The 20283-nt window shown below is 46.1% G+C and overlaps 1 protein-coding gene across 1 annotated transcript in view; it reads left to right on the forward strand.

The window, feature by feature from the left end:
- The window catches only part of Cacna1e (calcium voltage-gated channel subunit alpha1 E), a 314504-nt gene that overhangs the window by 221507 nt on the left and 72714 nt on the right, over positions 1 to 20283 (forward strand). Inside the window, exons 9-21 of the mRNA XM_055624404.1 lie at positions 1932 to 1985; positions 2635 to 2724; positions 4054 to 4263; positions 4997 to 5109; positions 7155 to 7267; positions 7596 to 7727; positions 8168 to 8240; positions 9125 to 9242; positions 11518 to 11585; positions 12894 to 12991; positions 17046 to 17102; positions 18257 to 18910; positions 19317 to 19630. Of these exons, the coding sequence (XP_055480379.1) occupies positions 1932 to 1985; positions 2635 to 2724; positions 4054 to 4263; positions 4997 to 5109; positions 7155 to 7267; positions 7596 to 7727; positions 8168 to 8240; positions 9125 to 9242; positions 11518 to 11585; positions 12894 to 12991; positions 17046 to 17102; positions 18257 to 18910; positions 19317 to 19630 (2094 nt within the window). The remainder of the gene's footprint in view (positions 1 to 1931; positions 1986 to 2634; positions 2725 to 4053; positions 4264 to 4996; positions 5110 to 7154; positions 7268 to 7595; positions 7728 to 8167; positions 8241 to 9124; positions 9243 to 11517; positions 11586 to 12893; positions 12992 to 17045; positions 17103 to 18256; positions 18911 to 19316; positions 19631 to 20283) is intronic.

Raw genomic sequence — 20283 nt, forward strand, 5'->3', positions numbered from 1 at the left:
AAGAAAGAAAGAAAGAAAGAAAGAAAGAAAGAAAGAAAGAAAGAAAGAAAGAAAGAAGGAAAGAAAGAAAAATTAGCACTGCAACATCAAATTGTGCTTTCTGGCCCTTCCCTTTACAAGCGGAGCATGAGTGAATCAGAGACATATGGGTTACATTTCCCTGGAAAGACACTCAAGTTCGAAAGCGAACTTGGCAAAAGGTATTGGTGGGGGAAGGGTGGTTTTTAGAGCATCCAGAGCCCTTGAAGTGCTTCTCAGAAATCCTCAGCAGCCCTGCACATCTTCTATCTGCCTGGGGAGCTCTCAGATCTGCCCATTTCAAAGTCAGGCACTGTGCATAGCAAAAGTGACTCCTGGCTAAGATAATTAAGGGTGCTATGATATAGTTTAGCAGAGACTTAGTTTTACGGTGATACCCTCCAAATGTGCTATAAAGTGCCTTAAAAACCCCGTATATCTGCATGAAGGAGCACCCCACCTGTAACACTTCACCTGTTAACATGGAATTTCACTGGAGGCTGTACTTGAAGATCTAAGCTAAACATTTACGACATTCTGTAATGGCTACCCTGCAAAGTAGTGTCCAAATCTTAAAATGTTCCCTGGGAAATTCATTCTATAAGCTCTCAAATTTATCTGCAGGTAGGATTATACTAATGGGTTTACCCTTTTTCACTTGTCTGTTACTTGTTATAATAAGTGCTTCAGTTAAGCCATTGTTTGACAAGGTGTGCCGCAAACTTTTCCCCAACAGCTTGATCTTTGGAAATGATTGTCAAAGCGCCTATGGGCTAAAGTGGGGGTAGAGATCAAAACTCAACCCCATCACTCTTAGAAGGGCACCTTGGGGAAAAAAACACTGCATTGTCAAATTGTGCTTCCAACAGACATAGGACAGAAAGGCTGTTTTGTTGGTCCCTTTGAAGGGGATGCTAGTGAAGTTTATTCATAGAAGTCTTGGTTAAAAAAATATATAATAATGCCCATCTCTTCAATGATTATGCTGCTCTTGAAGAGAGGGAGCCTGGGAAAAGAGACTCTAGGAATTATGTGATACCCTTTCACATGCCAACAAAAGATTATAAATTGTAGTACCAATGGGTCCTTTGCTGGCACCTGCTGTGCATTCAAGAATTGATTCTGACACCAAATATGAAGGTAGCACATCCCCTACATGTTAAAGCCTTAGCCCCAGAGCACTAGCCCCACTCCAGTAGCCAGACAGTTGGATTCAAGATGGGCCTCAATTCTGTCTGGCCAGATATACATTTGGAAAATCTTATAGTCCCTTTCATCAGTTCAATGATATTTTAAAAACAAAAACAAAACAAAACAAAACAAAAAACTTCTAGACCCCAGGAAAAGGACACTCACTGCTTAAGATAAAAGATGCAAGTCAGAAAGAAGATAGGTCATGGATACATAGGATAAAGGATGAGGCTTACCAGCCTCCACAGAGGTGTTTGCTGACCCAGAAACTCAGTCCATTGTTTGGGAAGTTCGTGGCGATTTCCTTACATAGGCATGTTAGATGAAACTGATGGTCATTTGTAATAGAACTGTGTGACTCCAGGCTCTCCTCTCTTCCCCAAGGATAGGGATATTATATACAAGTTCTACCTCTCTGATCATATGGTTGAGTTTTTCTGGCTGCCAGCTTTTATCCTGAAGTTATCCAGGGCCCTTTTCTGCCATGACTCATCTCATTAGCATACAAAAGACTGCTCTGTGCCAGGGACCATCGACAAAAACCACACACATATATTCCTGATGAGGCACGGCTTCAATCCATGCTGGTACCCACAATGGGCTCTGAACTGTTTTTACTCTCTCTATGTCGCCTTTAGCCAGAGCTGTTCCCGAGGGATTTTCATTTTGCAAAATAATTTGGCATTTACAGATAATTTACCAAACCATTTGTTTCCATACAGAGGAAGTCATGCTTGCTGAAGAAAATAAAAACTCTGGAACGTCAGCCTTGGAAGGTAAGGAAGCGCAGCGAGCTGGGCTTCATTAGTATCTGCCCTCTTAGGTGGTGGCAGTCTTTCTTGAACAAAGAGGAGAAAGAAAGAAGAGGGGGGGGGCAACACTGGGATTTGAAACACCAGTTTCTCTGTAATAAAACCCCTCATGCTTTAAAATGACGAGAATTGAGTCATGGATTTAAATGCCTTTTAAAGTGATGGAAATGAAACCCAAGAGTTGCATTGTTCCAGGGCATGTGATTGATAGAGCTCAATGAAAAGACCATCATACAACCGATGGTCTATGAAGGGATCGTCTTTTAAAATGTATGGGGATCATCTTGGGACCACTTTCATTCCCGGGAAGTGCCACTGTTTATAAAGAGCCAGAACAAATAGATAGGGAGGGTCTGTTTACGCACTGCATATAGATTTAGATAAACTCCAGCTGGGATTCAAAACCTATGAGCATCCGCAGGTGCTGGCAAGCACAGCACTGCCGTTCTGTAGACTCTTCAGATTCCTAGCACCCTGGCTCCAGTATTTAAAGCCGACACCTGTGTCACAGGGCCCTTGCGCAAGGCCTCTTGCCCACAGCCCTCAAAGTTTTGTCCAGGATGATCTGGGTGTACTTATGGCCTCTCACTGGCCTTCCCCTTCCCTGGCGTAGTGCTTCGAAGGGCAACTATCAAAAGGAGCCGGACGGAGGCCATGACCCGAGACTCCAGCGATGAGCACTGCGTTGATATCTCTTCTGTGGGTGAGTGATCCAGTTAGATCTTCTTTTCCTTCTCTGGATCTCCCATGAAAATGAAGATCCTGTCTTTTGAGAAGACCCACAAGGAGGAAAAAGAACCCAAAGGATCCAGAATTTAGGGACATAATTAAGGGAAGGCATGGGATTCTAACCTAGATGACAATGATTTACAGAAAAGACAAAAGGACCAGGGGATGCTGTGTATGTACATGAAACTCGGGGATTAGGGTTCTTCAAGTGTGACAGATGGATCTCATTTGCAGATGTATCCTCTCTCTCTCTCTCTCTCTCTCTCCTGGGTGTGACAGTGAGAACCCACGTTGGGATACAGATTGAGTATCCCTAATCTAAAAATCCAAAATCTGAACTGCTCCAGAATTAGACATTTATTTATTTATATTTTTTTTAAAACAACGCTGTGGCAACGCAAGTGGAAAATTCCACACCATGAAACTTTGGTTTCTCCCACAAAGTTATTTAAAATATTACATAAAGTTACCTTCAGCCTATGCATAGAAGATGTGTCTGAAACATGAGTGAATTTTACTCGTAGACATGGATCGCCACCTCCAAGATACTTTATCATATGCAACCCATAGTGTAATAGCTAAAATAGTGCCCTAAAATCTGAACTTCTTCCGGTCCATATATTTTGGATAAGGGATACTCAATCCATATTTTCCAAGGATCCTCGGGACCTGTTTCTTCTAGTGACCCACATGGGAGAAGTCGCAGCCATTTCTTAACCATAGTAGCACCCAACCTCCATCCCGTGAAATTTAAATGGATTCCTTTTTAACAACCCGCTGATATGACTACAGTTCAATCCTAGGTTCTTTTACAGATTCTGGCTGATGACAGGAATTTTCCTCCCCAGAAAAAAGGGCAAGATCTCACTCCATCCTAAAAAACAGAAGAGACTTACAGAGCCCATTGCTGCTTTACGTTGCCAGAGGCAGAAATATCACAAATGCAGCAGGAGGATTCCGGTGTCTGCAGCATATTTAAAAGGGAAGGGCAGAGAGAAGCCCGATCTCTTACAGATATAAACACGATCCTGTTAGGATTCCAGATGCTGGGTGTGTCTGCCTGGTGTCCTGCTTGGGAATCTTTCAGTTTCCTAGGACTTGAGAGTACCTGGAGAGGAGAAGCAGGGTTTCTTCCTGTGGAGATTACTTAGCCCAAAACATAGGGGTTGCCCAGGTCTACAATGTGGCCGTCACCTTGCCCGGCTACTCAAGCTGTCCAACTTGCCCTTTGGATGCACCTGATCATGGAGGGTAAGCCTGGGCTGTTTTTGTAGTCTCATTCATCTTCATTTCCCTTCCTTAGGGACACCCCTTGCCAGAGCCAGCATCAAGAGCACGAAGGTAGACGGCGCCTCCTATTTCCGGCACAAGGAACGACTTCTGCGGATCTCCATCCGCCACATGGTCAAATCCCAAGTGTTTTACTGGCTCGTCCTGAGTGTTGTGGCGCTCAACACTGCCTGTGTGGCCATTGTCCATCATAACCAGCCCCAGTGGCTCACTCACCTCCTCTGTAAGTGAACAGCAAGTGCTAGCTCCTCAAGCGGGTGGCTTGGTTTTGTGTGTGGATGACTGAAAGGGCGTAAGGCATGCTAACCGTTCACACTGAAGGAGGCCAACCTGCTGCAAGGGAGGATGCATTCTCAAACTACCGCTCATAGCCTTCGTTATCAGGTGGCGTAAATGATCACTGCTGGTGTTTAACAGCACCACAACAATGATAACAATAGGTTGGGGTTGTACCTTGGGTCCTAGAAGTTTCTTATAAGGGTTCAGTGGTATAAAAGTTTTGAATCACCAAGAGCTGGGGGAAAAGCCCTGAGAATAATGGATACATTAAATGGAACCAAAAAGGAACAAACATATTAAGTCTGTCTGCCTCAGAGTCTGAGTGATGGCCAGGAGACTGCAACGCCTCGTTGTATAGAGAGTAATACGCAGTTCCATCAGCAAAGCCAGAGTCGAGACTTGTCTTCTCTGAAGGCCGCCCTCTACTTGAAGGCCATTGATAACCCTCCTATCACTAAAGCGCAACTGTTGGTTGGGCCAGGGGCTCATCATAGCTCAAAGTGCTCAGAAATTAGGCTTTTCCCAATGCTTACTTCTTACACGCTGGGTTATGAGGCTCCTCTATAAGGGGTGTATATTAGTTGGAGAATGGAGGAGCTCATACCATCCCTGGATTACCAAAATGGTAATCATTTTACCACCCAAAAGTAAAATGATTCTACTTTTACCTCTTACAGACTATGCAGAATTTTTGTTTCTGGGACTCTTCCTGTTGGAGATGTCCCTGAAGATGTATGGCATGGGGCCACGCCTTTATTTCCACTCGTCATTCAACTGCTTTGATTTTGGGGTAAGTCTTCGGAACCCCTCTGTCCTTCTGTTTCATGTTGCTAGGCCACGGTTTTAGATAAGCAGCTTGGCCTGTCACTCAGCATGAGCCATTGAAGTCAGAAATTATAAAGGGAGCAGGGGTATGATGAGATAAAGGGAGTCCAAAAGTGAATGAATCCTTGCCAGGCAAGGATTTGTTTGGTTTTTTAAAACCCCTTTGAGTTTTAGTGTTTTTATTGGTGTATAACACATATACTAAAGAGTGTATATTTAACTATATAGCTCAATGAGATTTTACAAAGCTACTCATAGCCAGCATTTTGAACCACTTATTATCTTGGGTGAAGTCTGGGAGAGAAGGACAAAGGACTTAATTCTAGAGGTAGCTGTGGAAGAAAGAGGTTATACATTTGTTTATTTCCTACTTCAGTTTAAAATGAGCATAATTGTCCAGATATGCCCTCATATGAACTCAAACAGTCTTGTGTTAGCACGACTCCATGCAGAACATTTCATCCAGCTGTTTACCTTCTGTATAATATTTAAGTGTGTGTCTTGTTTAGTAGTGTTCAAGGTGCATTCAGACACATTTATTTCCTGTGCTGCTTACAGGAGTCCTGTACAAGACACAAGGTGTTAGGAGTTATCCTGTCTTTCCACATAAAGCTATAGAGACTGCACTGCTCAGCCCACATACCTGGTTTTGCAGTGGAACTAAGTGGCAGGGCCCAAGGTTTCTGAGCCTCCTCTCTTTCTGCCAAACCCATTTCTTTTTCTGCCAAAGCTCTAGTCAGGTGATAAAGACACTGAGCACTTGCCAATCTACATTTTCACCAAGAACAGACGGTTCTGAGTACAGGCAATTTTCAGGCCTAATAGCTAGTGAGAGACCATTTTAACCTTGCTTTTCTCATATACATATTTCCCGGCATTGCTTTGAGGACCCATTTTCATTATTTCTCCCAGCCCAATGCCTACAGCACAGTCAACATTCCATAAGTGTATAATTATAACGTAATGCAGAGCCAGCCAAAGTGGCATGGTTCTGTACTCCTAAGTCTCAGGAGAGTGAAGCCAAAGGATCCCAAGCTTGAGGCCGGCTTTGGCTGTGTAGCAAATTACAGGCTGACCTGAACTGTATAGTGAACCTCTGTTTCAGGGAGCAAAAGTTGGGAGGCTACAGAGATGACTTAGTGGTTGGGGGTACTTACTGTCCTATCAAAGACCTACACTTGGGCATCTAGCACGCATGTCAGGTAGCTCACAACGACCTATGATTCTAGCTCTAGAGGGACCCTATGTTCCTCTGAATCGCCTGCATTCACATGTACACCTGCACATACCCATAACTGAAAGTAATAAAAATAACTGCAGACACTGCAGCCTTTGAAGGTATACAGTCGACAGATCACTTGCCTTGCGTGTGCGGAGAAGGCCCTGGGTTCTGTTCTAATTCCCATAAACAACAACAGCCTTGAAACGTTAATTGCAATTACGACTTCCAAAGCAATCAGACTCTATGTCAACAAAGACACTATTGCATCGAGGATTGTGGGGCCTCAGTTCCTGAAAGATAGTTAACATAACAGCACCAAAATGTTCTGAGCAGAGCTATAGAATGGAGCCATGAGAGAATTTGGACCCTTCCTGAGATTTCCATTGGAACACAACCTGGACTAACTCAAACTGGTTTCTATTACTTAGGAAGCACTCCTTTGTCTGTGTATCCAAGGAGATATGACACAAATTTGTGCAAAAATAGTGGCTGGGTACTGTAATTTTGCTAAGGCCAAGTCAGGAAGGCAATGTTCACTGAGCTGATTTAAAGTTAAGAGAAGAGCAGGAGCTCAGGGAGGGGAGGCTGTCTGTTTGTTGTTTTGTTTTGTAGCCATTTTTCTTTGGTAACTTCTCAAGTCTGATAGCCTGATTAGAGTTAGGGCTGGCTGGGTAGGAGGAATCTCAATTTTACCAGAGGCTAATGAGAGCTGGTGATTATGTACTAAGTACCAAGATGCTTCTGTGTTCTCGCTCTCTCTTCTCACTGTGGCTGGGTTTGTCTTATAGGTCACAGTGGGCAGTATCTTTGAGGTTGTCTGGGCAATCTTCAGACCTGGTACCTCTTTTGGAATCAGTGTCCTACGAGCTCTCCGGCTCCTAAGGATATTTAAAGTAACCAAGTAAGTGATGACGTCTGGACTTTTCCCACCCCCTTTAAGGACTGAACTTGTGTTCCCTTCTCTTCCTGGCTTTCTTGCTCTCTGCTTCATCTCTCACACTCTTCAGATCTCACTTCCCCAAAGGCAAAAGTAGAAAACTGTCAGTGACAACATGCTGAGTGCCACATTTCCCAAGGGAGGATCAAACTGTTTCCACGCCATCTTCCCAGATGCACAAAGGCAGTTGATCCCAGACTTATAGGCAGATGGCCAGCTGACCCTGGGGATGAGTGGTACTGTACCTGTAACTGTACCTTACCACACCTGTAACCTTGTCTTGGTTGCCCAGGTATTGGGCATCCCTCCGGAATCTGGTTGTCTCCTTGATGAGCTCCATGAAGTCTATCATCAGCTTGCTCTTCCTCCTCTTCCTCTTCATCGTTGTCTTCGCTCTCCTAGGAATGCAGCTCTTCGGAGGCAGGTGAGGACCAGGGTGCTTTCCATCAAAAGGATTAGCCTCAGGCCTGGAAGTATCAAGGTGATTGATTGGACTTGTTACCATCTTGTTTGCTCTTGGCCTAAATAGTCTGCTGATGAACTTGAGAGACAAATGTCTCTGCTATTAATATAGATGCTGAAAATTGTTCTTGTTGGGGACCTGTTTCTTTGAAGCTCTCTGTGAAATGATCAATACGGAACTCTGTAACTGCTGATCAGCCCAGACTTTGTCTTTTGACTTATGGATTTCAAAGCTCACAATTTTTTTTCAGAAATGGGTGCTACCGTCTTTATAGAGCATATAGAATAGAGATCAGTAGGGGGAGGGGAAATGGGGAGAAAAGAGAAGTGATGAAAACTACAATCTTGAGTCTAAGAAACTTGGTAAATGAGATTTCTGTTCTCCCTGAATTTCCTCTTCAGGTTTAATTTTAATGATGGGACTCCTTCGGCTAATTTTGATACCTTCCCTGCAGCTATAATGACAGTGTTCCAGGTATGAAGCCAACTGGTAGCTCAGAAGTACTATGTGGGGCTCATAGACCACACAGGGCAAGAAGGCAATGTCTTGAGTGCTAGGGCTTCTGTTTTCCTTCAAAGATTCCATCTCAGAGAAAGAGCAGTGTTCCACCTTTTGAGGAATTATTACATACCTCCTCAAACCTCCGTGCCTCTGCTACTACCAGAAAAAGGGCTTTAGCACAACCATCTAGTTGGTCTTATCCCCACACTCGTGAGTTTGCAAGACATCAAGTCTGGGACATTCTGTCACAAGTTTCATTTGCAGTTTGTCTAAAATCTAAAGTATTTCCTGACCTATATTCAGTTTAATGAGGTAATGGGATATCATTCCACCACCATCTCAAAATGGTAGGAAAAATTAAAAAAAAATAAATCAGAAGGAAAACTCAACATCAATAGTATTTTAGAATCTTTCAGATGGAAAGAAATGCTGCTTAGGCAGAATATTAGGCTGAATCAGAACCTAGTGCCCAAACCAGAACCACTGTCTTTCATCAGTAATGCTGCTGTCTTGGGAATGATCTGTTGTCATCCCTGGAAGCAGTCAGGTAGTGAGTAGACCAGCAGACCTGTGGGATTCTCACAAAGCCTGGACAACCTGGAGGTTGGGGGTGGGGGAACTCTGAAATATGAGGACTGAGAGTAGTTCTTCTTGTTCTCTTTCCATGTTGAATGTCCATAATTCTCTTCTATATAAAAATAGGTGTATTTATAGAATGGGTTTCTCCCCTACCTTAGCTGGAAGTCAAGCAAGGGGATAGACAGAAAAGATCCAGCCCTGATATTTCGTCCTTCACATTGAACCCATCTTTTCTGCTAACCCATTGCCTTGACCTGCATGTTGTTTTCCCCACATAGATCCTGACAGGGGAAGACTGGAATGAGGTCATGTACAATGGCATCCGCTCCCAGGGCGGGGTCAGCTCAGGCATGTGGTCTGCCATCTACTTTATTGTGCTCACCTTGTTTGGAAACTGTATCCTCTTATGTTGTTCTTCTTTATTCTGGACACTAACAGAATTTGAGAAGATGGTGGCTGTGGTAGTGGGGATGGGGATGGGGATGGTGGCGGTGGAGGTGGGAATAGTGGTGTTGGTGATGATGATGGTAATAGCAATTGTGGTGGAGATGGTGGTGGTGAGGATGGTGACAATGGTGGTGGTGGGGATGGTAGGGATAATGGTGATAGAGCTTGAGTAGGAAAGGTGGGAGGTGATAGGCAATGCTTACTTATACTATTTTCATTTTGAGCAATCTTTATGCTAATTCTGCTAAAAGAATAAAAGCATTAAAAAGATACAATTGCCTAAATCTTCAGAACATATAACTAATAAACTATGTTAAATGGCTGGAGAGACTACAAAGTCTGTAAAATATGTGAGGCCTGAGATCACTGTATACTGAAATAATGGACAGATGGTAGTACTAGTGACTTAATTACATCAGATATATCAGAGCTTAGCATGCCATACAATTTCAAATAAATATAAGGACCATAATACTAATACCATTAAGTATTAGTAGTTACTGTATTGATGTTATGTGTGAAAGCTTTTTTGCTGTATAGACTGTTTTGCCTATTCCTTACCTAGTAAGACAAAAGAAAACACCAGAGCACACCAAATCAATACAAAACTGTAAAGGAAGAGTAACAGTGGAATTCTGTGACTCCAAGTCTTGTACCTCACATTCTAGTTTCTATTCTGTTGTTGAGGGGAGAATACCCTGATGAAAGCAAGTTGAAGGAGGAAAGAGGCCACCTCAGCTCACAGCTCCAGGCTGTGGTCCATCACAATGAGGAGGGCAATGCAGCAGAAACTTGAGTTAGCTCATCACATCACATGGTCAAGAGCAGAGAGGGATGAAAGCTATTTCAAGCTTCTCTGCTACGGTGGCCTGTAACCTGGCATTGGAAGCTAAAGTAAGCCCCACTTTTGCCAGTGTAGTTGATCATAGCAACGGGAACAAGACTAAGACACTGATCAAAAAACATCTAGGCCAGGAAGACTGAGGCTTGGATTCTTGGAACACTCTTCATCAGCTTAGATGTGTGGTCTTAAAAAAAAAAAAATCACTTGCTCTTTCTGAGATTTTGTTTTCATATCCCATAGGAGGATGACGGTATCTCTTTTACTAATTGCAAACATTGAATGGAATAATTATTAAATGAATCTTTTTTCTTTTCGAAGCAGGGTCTCACTATATGGCTTTGGCTGTTCTGGAATTCATGATAGAGACCAGGCTGGCCTCAAACTCACAGAGATCTGCCTGCCTCTGCCGCCCAAGTGCTTGGATTAAAGGCATGCACCACTCTGCTTGGCTTAAATGCATCTTAGAACAATTAATATTTGTATAATCATTAGGTATCTGGAGGAATGAAGCTCACCTTGAGTTGGACTGTAGAGCACAGAGGGGCACCCTAAGGTGGCTGAATTTTGTATATAGCCTCACAGAGAAAAGATGTTCTTTTTGTCAAATCCCCTGCATATTCACTTCTAGTGGTGGGAACGAACAGACTATAAACTAGATGTAAGGAAGGCATGGGGAGAAGCTATCTGATATGTCACAGAAAAGGAGGGCTGGTTTGTCACGATGGCAGCCCCTTGCTTGTTCTGCTACTCTGTAAGTAGGCAGAGCCATCCTTTGATGCTAGAACCAGTTTCATGTTCTACAACATATGGGCCTCAAACAAAGAAGACTGGGATGTCAGGAGTTAGAGCATCTAATAGAAGTTTATTTCACAATGAGTCATGTCCATACTATGACATTTGCCAAATGAATCCCAGAAACTCTCTGGGACCCTAGCACAAAGAATGAGAAAAGTCGGTGCCCCATTATAAAAAGCTACTAGACTCGTTTCCTTCTGTTTTTGAGAAAAGAGTAGCAGGGTGCCCATTGGTATAAGTGGGATTCCAGCCTTCCAGGAAGGAGAGATGAGTCCTAACACTCAGTTCCCTGCACATCTTGTTCAATGATACTCTTGTTGCCAATTCCTATTCATTGAGGCCATAGCTGTCTGAAGGTATTTTCACCTTATTTGCCCTCCCAAGTTGGTTTGTTTCAAGAATTATTTTTCTTCTATGTAAGGAGGGAAAATGTAGAAGGAGGGAAGACATAATACCCTCTTTCTTCTCTTGTGACCTTTGGCAGCTCCTTCCAGTGTTCAGACAGGCAGGTCCTGGAGGTAACCTCAGAGACTTGCTGAAGACTTTTTCTTCTCTTGCCTGCCCATCCTTAACCCATACCCACAGACACACTGCTGAACGTGTTCTTGGCCATCGCTGTGGACAACCTGGCAAATGCCCAGGAATTGACCAAGGTAAGCACTAGCTTCCAAGAGGGTCTTTTTTAGAAGCTTTTAGATGGTTGGAGAGCCACAACCCCATGCAGGAAGCCTGGTTTGCTTTCACTGGGTTTATGAGCTTTCTTTCAGCTCTGTTCTCTCAGAGGACATACACAATATCAATTTATCTCTGTGAGTCTTCCCAAAGGTCCTTCGCAGAATTATGGAATGCAGAGCCAAGGAAAATATTTGAACTCTGAATTTTAAGCTCTGCCTTTGCTACTGTCACCTGTGGTGGCATTATGACCTCAGCTATGTGACTAACTCCTCAACAGCTCAGGTGTGAGAATAGTCAAGGGTACTGGGACTCCTGCACTATGGCTGCCAGGGATCATCCATTGGCCATGATCAAGAAATGGTTTTATTAAACTATATACTACCTTTCTCAAAGAGATAGCTCTTTTTTTCATGGGATTCTTCACTCCTGGGGAGGAGATTGTATTAATTGCAATGGGGTGGTTTGCAAAATAGGAAGAAAAAAAAAATCTTGCCACACAAATTTGGTTTTAGGAAGGTCCACAACATCTCAAAGTTTTCTGAACCTTTTCTGCTGGACTTGTGATGCATTGCCTGCTTTTCCCCACATCTCTTAGAACCCTCATCCCTATAATATAAGAAGGAAACTACTAGTTGTAGTATGTGAAAAACTGGCTTTGAGTCCTACATCTGTCAGTCACTGGCTGTGTTAGCCTTGGGGAAAGCACTGGTCTCCATTGATACCAGTTTTCTCAGCTGTAAGAAAGGAAAGACATATCTGCCTGTGTTTTCTCACAGCATCACAGCAAAAGCCAAATGAAATACTGTGTGTGGAAACCATAGCCTACTAGGAGGAGATGTATATTATAATACTTCTTAGTCACAACCTGGGCAGCTTTCCTTGGTGTCATCACTTCAAACAAGAATATAGCTGAGGTAGGGCTGGAGAGATGTCACAGCAGTTAAAAGTGTTCAGTGCTCTTCCAGAGAGCCCAACTTTGGTTCTAAGAGCCATATGGAGTAGCACACAACTGCTTATAACTCCAGTTCCAAGAAAATCCAATGCCCTCTTCTGGTTTCCATGGGAACTTACACCTCTCTTTCTCTTAAAACACATAAAAATATGGGTGAAGAAGTAAGACCTCTGCCTAGGAGCCCATAAGCCATGTATGGGAGACTCCATGACAGGCTTATATATTTCCTTTTGCTTACATCATCTTGCTTGGTCTTCAGAGCTCCTGGGGAAGATCAAAGGGGCCTATCCTCCTATGGCAAGCCCAGGTAAAGCCATTTCTGCTTTGTATCTAGGATGAGCAGGAGGAAGAGGAAGCCTTCAACCAGAAACATGCACTGCAGAAGGCCAAGGAGGTCAGCCCGATGTCTGCTCCCAACATGCCTTCCATTGAGTGAGTAGGCCATCTAAACTGACACTGGGCTTTTGGGGATAAATCTAATTCATCCATGTCTACAATAATCAGTTGTAGGAAGGTACCTCCTCTGTTTCATGAACTGTTCACTGTACATAGGACAGTGTTTACAGGGCATATAATAGGAATAGATAATGGACATCGCTCAGGTAAATCTCAGAGGGACCCTCTGTGCAAATAGAAACGAAAACATACAAGAGGCAGTTGTGTGATGTTCTGAAGGAACTTTCCCTCAGCAAGGTCCATTATGGCTTATAGAAACTGAGGGGATGGAAGATAGTGAGGCCAGTGTATTGGCATGAGCCAGTGTAGAGGTCCTAACCCCATGGGAAGAATTTAGCATTTATTTACATGGAAATCATGGGAATACTTAACACGGAAGGATGTAGAGTATGGTTTTCACTTTAAAGTATCACTCTGCTCTGTGGAAAATGGTTTGTGGGGCCCAGTACAGCAGCAGTGAGACACAGCTGGCTGTTAGAGTAAAGTAGGTGATGACGAGTTAGACAAGGAAGGTAGCAAACAGAAGAAATGACAGTTCTGTTTATGTTTTGGAATGGGAGCCAATGGGAGACATTTGTGTATTAAATGCAGTAGGGGTAATAAAAATTTCTCAGCAGTTTTATAGTTTTGGGGCCTAAACAGCTGCCTGGAGGGTGAGAACATTTGTTGATACTTTAGAGACAGTGGAACTCCAGGTTCATTTTGGCCACATTGAATGTGAAATGCCTCTAAGGCATCCAAGTGTGTGAATAGGCTATTGGTTACATGAGTTTGGATCGTAGAGGAGAAGTTGGGATTAAAATAAAGATTTGGGGGAAGTCATTTGCATTTAGATGGTATTTAAGCCATCAGTGTGGGTGAGATGACCCAGGAAGAGTAAGGACATGGAAAGAGTGGAGCTGAGGACAGAGGCTGAGCATGCGCTAATCTGGCAGAGGAGAAGCAGGAGAAAGAGGCAGGGGCATGTAGCCAGGGGATACGGAAGGAACAGAAGAGCATGATGTCCTGGAAGCCTGTATCAGAGGTGGTACTGGCAACGTGTGCTATTGAAGGACTACTGCTTCCAATGGGGACAGAGAAGGAACCACTGGATTTGGCAAAACAGAAGCTATTTTTGTGGCCTCGCTAGTAGCCTGGTGGGAATAGTGTCCAGATGGAACAGATTTGAGAGTGAATGAGAGCTTGATATGGAAGAGAGATAAGATCACTCTGATCAGTGCTCCATGGGAGAACTTGGGGAGTCAGCATAGGCCCAGCACAGGCCAGGCCTCTGCACAGTAAATGGGGGCAGTTGGTGGAAGAGAACCATAGAATTTCCTGATGATAATTAAGGCATTCATGAGGCCTGTGTGCAAGATCCTGTCATGTCTGTGGAGACAGTGGTAACCCATTGAGAAATAGAAATATATCCTAGGCTACTGGCCCCTGTCAGCCATTACTTAAAGCTGGAGAGAGTGAAGTCCTTGGTGGGCCAGTTTTTGGAAGGGAGGAACTTCTGAGCAGCCTCTGTCTCACCATTGGGGTGCTCCCCATTTTATGTGGTCACCCCCTTATCTATTTTACTATTGGTTTGCATTTGCTTTTCAAAGCTGGGAAGGCCTCCCATCTAAGTCTGTTCTCTGTGAATATGAGAAAAATAATAATAATTAAAGATTGATTGGGGAATACCAAACAACCTCCTTTTCAGAATATCCTCTGGTCTTGAGTAATTTCCAACCTGATCCTCTGAACTCAAAAACTTTGGCGAAAACCACATACACACAGGTATCCAAAAATGCAGATGGAGCGGACTGTCTGTTGCCAGGAGTGGGTGGTTCTATTTACTGAGATGAGGAAGCCGGGGGGGGGGGGGGGGGAGAAGAGGGCTTAGAGAGATGTGATTGGAGATGATACTTGGCCCAGAGTAGAAACTATTCATGGAATGGAAGAATGAATGAAATGTGGGTAGGCACGGGGCTGTGGGAACCTAGTCGTGCACATCAGTGGAGAGTGAAGGTGAAGCAGGTTCAGCAAGCATCCGCAGTAAGATGACACCAGGGCTTTGGTTACCGTCCACATGCCATGTGGTATCTACTGCTTCTAGGGGTGATCTCAGGGGATAGGTGCCTTGCTGGGGTGTCTAGCTCAGACAGTGGATTTCTGGTAAGTGCAAAGGTGGCTGCCATGGAAAGAGCATCATTACAAACCCAAGTGTCCCAGTGTTAGCCCTAATTCTGTCCATCACATGCTCTGTGGCCTTAAAGAGAACTCACTTAGCACCTCAGAGCCTCGGTCTCCCCACGTTTGGAATGAGAAGGACCCTCACTCTTTTTGCTTTACAGGGTTATTATGGGGTCTACACAAGCTCACATGCCCATGAGTTGGAGTTAGCGACTACTTGTCTGTGTGGTTTTGGGGTATGACTGCAAATTTAGAATGTTACCTACATGAGCAGAGAGGTGAAGTCAAGCATCAAGTATATGTCTGCCTGTATGAGAAAGATCAGCGTCTCTTGCTTGGCCTGTGTATGTGTGTGTGTGAGAGAGAGAGAGACAGAGAGACAGAGAGAGAGAGAATGCATTGTGTGAGGAAGCCAATGTGTGCATGATAGAAATAGAAAGTGTATGTGTAAGAAAAAAAAAGGATGTGAGAAAGTGTTAGAAAGACAGAATGTGTGTGTCTGAGAGAGAGAGAGACTCCTTCCACCTTCCATATACTTACACATGCTCCTGGAGGGCTGGTATTTGAATCCTTGAGCATGTGCAAGTAGAGGATACGATATGCTTCTCCCAGTAGGTGCACGCTGCCTGCCTAGAGTGGATGCTTCTATTTCAGTACGCTGCCCCTGCCCCCAACTCCACCCCGTGCCCTGCCGTAGGCTAGGATGCTGATGAGGAGGGATATGCACTTTGTCCGGGAGCTCACGACATCTCCACCGTGATGGCTATATCAATGAGTGTTTGTGTGCACCCATGCGCATTTGTGCTTCTTCCGGGTACTCCCAAAGAGGCTTAGACTGGCTGCCCCTGCTTCCTCTGCCCTGCCCTTGTATGAGGCCCCTTTCCCAATGCATGAGGTGTGGCAGTAGATCAGAGTCCATTTGCCTGGCATGTTTTGCACGATGAGGGTCTTCTCAGACAAGGAACATCATTTACCTGTTTGCCGCACCCAGCAGGGCTCCCTGGGGCTAGAACAGGGTCCTCCAGCTCAGGGGCTCGAACAGGCTCAGTCTGGGAATATCTCAGATGCGTTGCTCTCCACCCTAGCTTTTGGCCCTGTGCTGATACACTCCTTTCGACTTTGGCAGCTTACATCTATGCCATTACTCTGATCATCCCTTAAACTTGCATTTGGAAGGACACATTGTGTATGTGGAAGTAATATTTCTTTAAACCAGTCTAAGAAGATCAATTCTGTGTTTCAGCCAGCAGAATAGGGCAAACCTTGAGGGCCTCTCATTTAGGGCAGCACTCACAATCCTGTGGTCTCTGAAGTGTGGCCCTGTGGCCTCTGAAGTTTGGCCTCGTGGCCTTTGAAGTTTGGCCCTGTCCTTGGCCTTGGGCTACTCTGTAACCCCACTGGTGTGCATGGCAGAGCATTTGTTTCTTCCGTGTGCCATAAAATTGATCCAGGATCTGCTATGGGAGTGATGAGCTTGGGAGTCCCCCCTGGGTGAATGCACTTTGTTAACCTTGAAATGACTGCGGAGGGGGAGGCAAGCGCTCATGGATATAGGACGCTGGAGGGTGGCAGTGTGAGGTCAGTGGGGGCATGGTCTATTAGAAGGTCTATTCTACATGAAATAGCCTGTCCCCTGGGGCTCTGCATGTGTGCTTCAGAATCAAGATCTGTGTATGTGCACATAGCAAGGACTCGGAAGTCACGGTGGAAGCCCTGTACGTGGGGAGGCCACAGGGGGCAGACAGATGCATGGAAGCCCCGGTGGACATGCAGAAGACTCCGGCTTCCCTCTGGACATCTGCTGGTGGCTGTGGGGCTGGTGGGTTCTAGAGGTCGGGGTGGACTGAACCTGTTCGTTTTTCTTCCCCAGAAGAGACAGAAGGAGAAGACACCACATGTCGATGTGGGAGCCGCGCAGCAGCCACCTGTATGTGTGTACGGGTCTGCGTGTTTGGGAGTGGTTCCGTGTGGGCATGGGGACCATGTGTTCTTGTCCTTACCGTGGACAAAGTGACAAAGCGCGCCTGGGTGTGTGGGTGTGTACGCGCGCGTTCCCCCTGCACATCCGTGGACGTGGCCCTCTGCACCTCTCAGCGTGTTCTCTTCTCTCAGTGTGTCTACAGTATGTGACAGTATGTTTGTTGGCTCTCGTGTCTGGCCTGAGAGTGGGCACGTGTTGTCATGGGTAATCAGTGCCGGTGGGGGTGTGCTTTCCACGTAGGCAGTTGTGTACATAGATGCGTGGGCTTCAGTGAAGGTGCGTGTGGGTCCATGTGCATATCTCTTTAACAGCTGGTGGGTGTGTGCCCACAGGCATGTGAGGGGAGGAGTAGGTGTCTGCCCTCCCAGCTGAGGAGCCCACGCCTGTGTTCTGTGTGCCGCGTTTTTGTGTACCTTGCCGCCATGTGAACACTCACTAGGCCTCTGAGCTGAAAGGTTCAACAGTAGTTTGGGTGTGAACTGCCGGTGGTCTCTCTGAAGAGAGTCTTTCGTGGGTTTCATTAGCTGTTGCTTTAGGAGCCCACGGTCCCCTTACTTTCCAGGGCTGCTGCCATTGTTACCACATGGGGCTGATTGCCACTGCCATTATCTTTACTGGTATCTGAACATGGCATGTCTCAGCCCATGATATTCCAGGCTCAAATCTGAGAGGGGTGGAGAGAGAAGGGGCACCTCTGGCCTTAAATGAAGGGCCATCGTAGGTATATAGAGAGACCTCAACTGATACCCTCAATCAAGGGAAGGCCCGGTGAGCCTCAGTACTGCCATTCTCACTGGTCTTGGGGACACTGAGCTCAGTCCTGGTTTGACCCATCCCTCACCACTTGGCCGCTGCACTGTAGAAGCAGGGACTGAAGTGAAAAATACCCTGTACAGGACTTGGAGATATCGGTCTGACATCTTCCTCATGTGTGGCCACTCTGCTCCTTACATCTCTGTGCTTCTTGTTTGGGATCTTGGCCTCCCATTTAGCTCCTTCGCCCTGTGACCCCTGCTCTTGGCCCCTGTAAGCTGCCATCTCTGAGCCTCACATGTACTACCAGGTTCTGACTGTAGCCCTCGCCCTTTCTCCTTTGTCAGGAGGGAGCGGAGGCGCCGGCACCACATGTCTGTGTGGGAACAGCGGACCAGCCAGCTGAGGAGACACATGCAAATGTCTAGCCAAGAAGCCCTCAACAAAGAAGAGGCCCCACCCATGAACCCTCTCAATCCACTCAATCCACTGAGCCCTCTCAACCCACTCAATGCTCACCCCAGCCTCTATCGGAGGCCCAGGCCCATTGAGGGCCTAGCCCTGGGCCTGGGTCTTGAGAAGTGTGAAGAGGAGCGCATTAGCCGTGGGGGTTCCCTCAAGGGAGATATAGGGGGCCTGACCAGTGCCCTGGACAACCAGAGGAGCCCCTTGTCCTTGGGCAAACGGGAGCCACCCTGGCTGGCCAGATCCTGTCATGGAAACTGTGACCCAACCCAGCAGGAGGCTGGGGGAGGAGAGACTGTGGTAACTTTTGAGGACCGGGCCAGGCACAGGCAGAGCCAGAGGCGCAGCCGGCATCGCCGAGTCAGGACAGAGGGCAAGGAGTCTGCCTCTGCCTCCCGGAGCAGGTCTGCTAGCCAGGAGCGGAGTCTGGACGAAGGGGTGTCCATTGATGGGGAGAAGGAACATGAACCTCAAAGCAGCCACAGAAGCAAGGAGCCGACCATCCATGAAGAGGAGAGAACCCAGGACTTACGGAGGTAAATGAGTCCCAGGAGGGCAGTGGAGGGATACAGCTCAGGACTGAGTGAGGAACTCTGTGATAGAAACTTTAATGCTCTCCAATATCCCCCTTTATAAGATGGAGAAGCTGTCAAAACACCATCTAAAAGGCATGGCTTAATTTAACAGGCATCCTATCCCTATGGAAATGATGCTCTATTCTGGAGCATCTTTGCTGAGAGTGGGGCCTGGATGGATGGGAATCAATCAATGGGCAAGGCCCACAGGTATCTGCCTCACTGTGTCTGGATGCGGGTCTAGCACATGCTGTATGTTCTCCAGCAGGCCCGCTCAGGCTCCTCTCCCCTTTTCCTTTTAGCCAGAAGCATCAGCCATTCTAGGATAGCTTCTGAAACATGGCCATCTTCTGCTCTTTATTCTCAGGACTAATAGTCTGATGGTATCCAGGGGCTCTGGACTGGTAGGAGCTCTTGATGAGGCAGAAACACCTCTGGTCCAGCCCCAGCCTGAGTTGGAAGTGGGGAAGGATGCAGTTCTGACAGAGCAGGAGGCTGAAGGCAGCAGCGAGCAGGCCTTGCTTGGGAATGTACAGCTGGACGTGGGCCGAGGCATTAGCCAGAGTGAGCCTGACCTCTCCTGCATGACAACCAATATGGACAAGGCTACCACTGAGAGCACCAGCGTCACGGTCGCCATCCCTGATGTGGATCCTTTGGTGGATTCAACAGTAGTGCACAGTGAGTATGGTTCCTGCTTTGTCAGACACACACACACACACACACACACACACACAGCTGGAGTTGGGGACAGCTGGCTCTGGGATCCCTCTAATAAAGTTCACTAGAAGGCCATCCCAGCAGGACTAACTTTTCACAGTCTAAACGCAGTGTTCTCCTGCAGAGGTAGTTTCCTTAACTTTAATTTTGTCCTGTAGAGTTTGGTCCTGTGAGTCTTCAGAGCGGTTACACGTGACTCTGTGAACAGTTAGATCCTTCTGTAATCTGATGGCATCCTTCTGCCCTCCTACACCCCCTGGGAGGACCCCCAGCTTGGATTGGCAGAATGGCTCTTGCCTCTGGTTCCTGCTCTGCGCAGTCAGCAGTCTCAGAGAGAGAGCCCTGCATCTTCGGAGGCCTCAATGTCTCATAGAACATGAGAGCACGGAGATGGGTGATCCCTGAAGGTCATCCCTGTGTTAACATTGCAAGCTTATTATTATCAATTTTCTCTCTCTGAGGAGCCCTCAATCACACTTCCCCATCAAAGTTCCTTCAAGCAGATGCCAGTCTGTGAAACACTGGCAGGAAACACAGGGGAAAAGCATTTAACCTACTACGCTCCTTGGCCCTGTACCTGCCTTTCCCTGAACGACACCTCACTCTTGCAGGCC

Source organism: Psammomys obesus, unplaced genomic scaffold (genome assembly GCF_907164565.1).
Source record: "Psammomys obesus unplaced genomic scaffold, mPsaObe1.curated_primary_1811, whole genome shotgun sequence".
In the NCBI taxonomy this organism is placed as follows: Eukaryota; Metazoa; Chordata; class Mammalia; order Rodentia; family Muridae; genus Psammomys; species Psammomys obesus.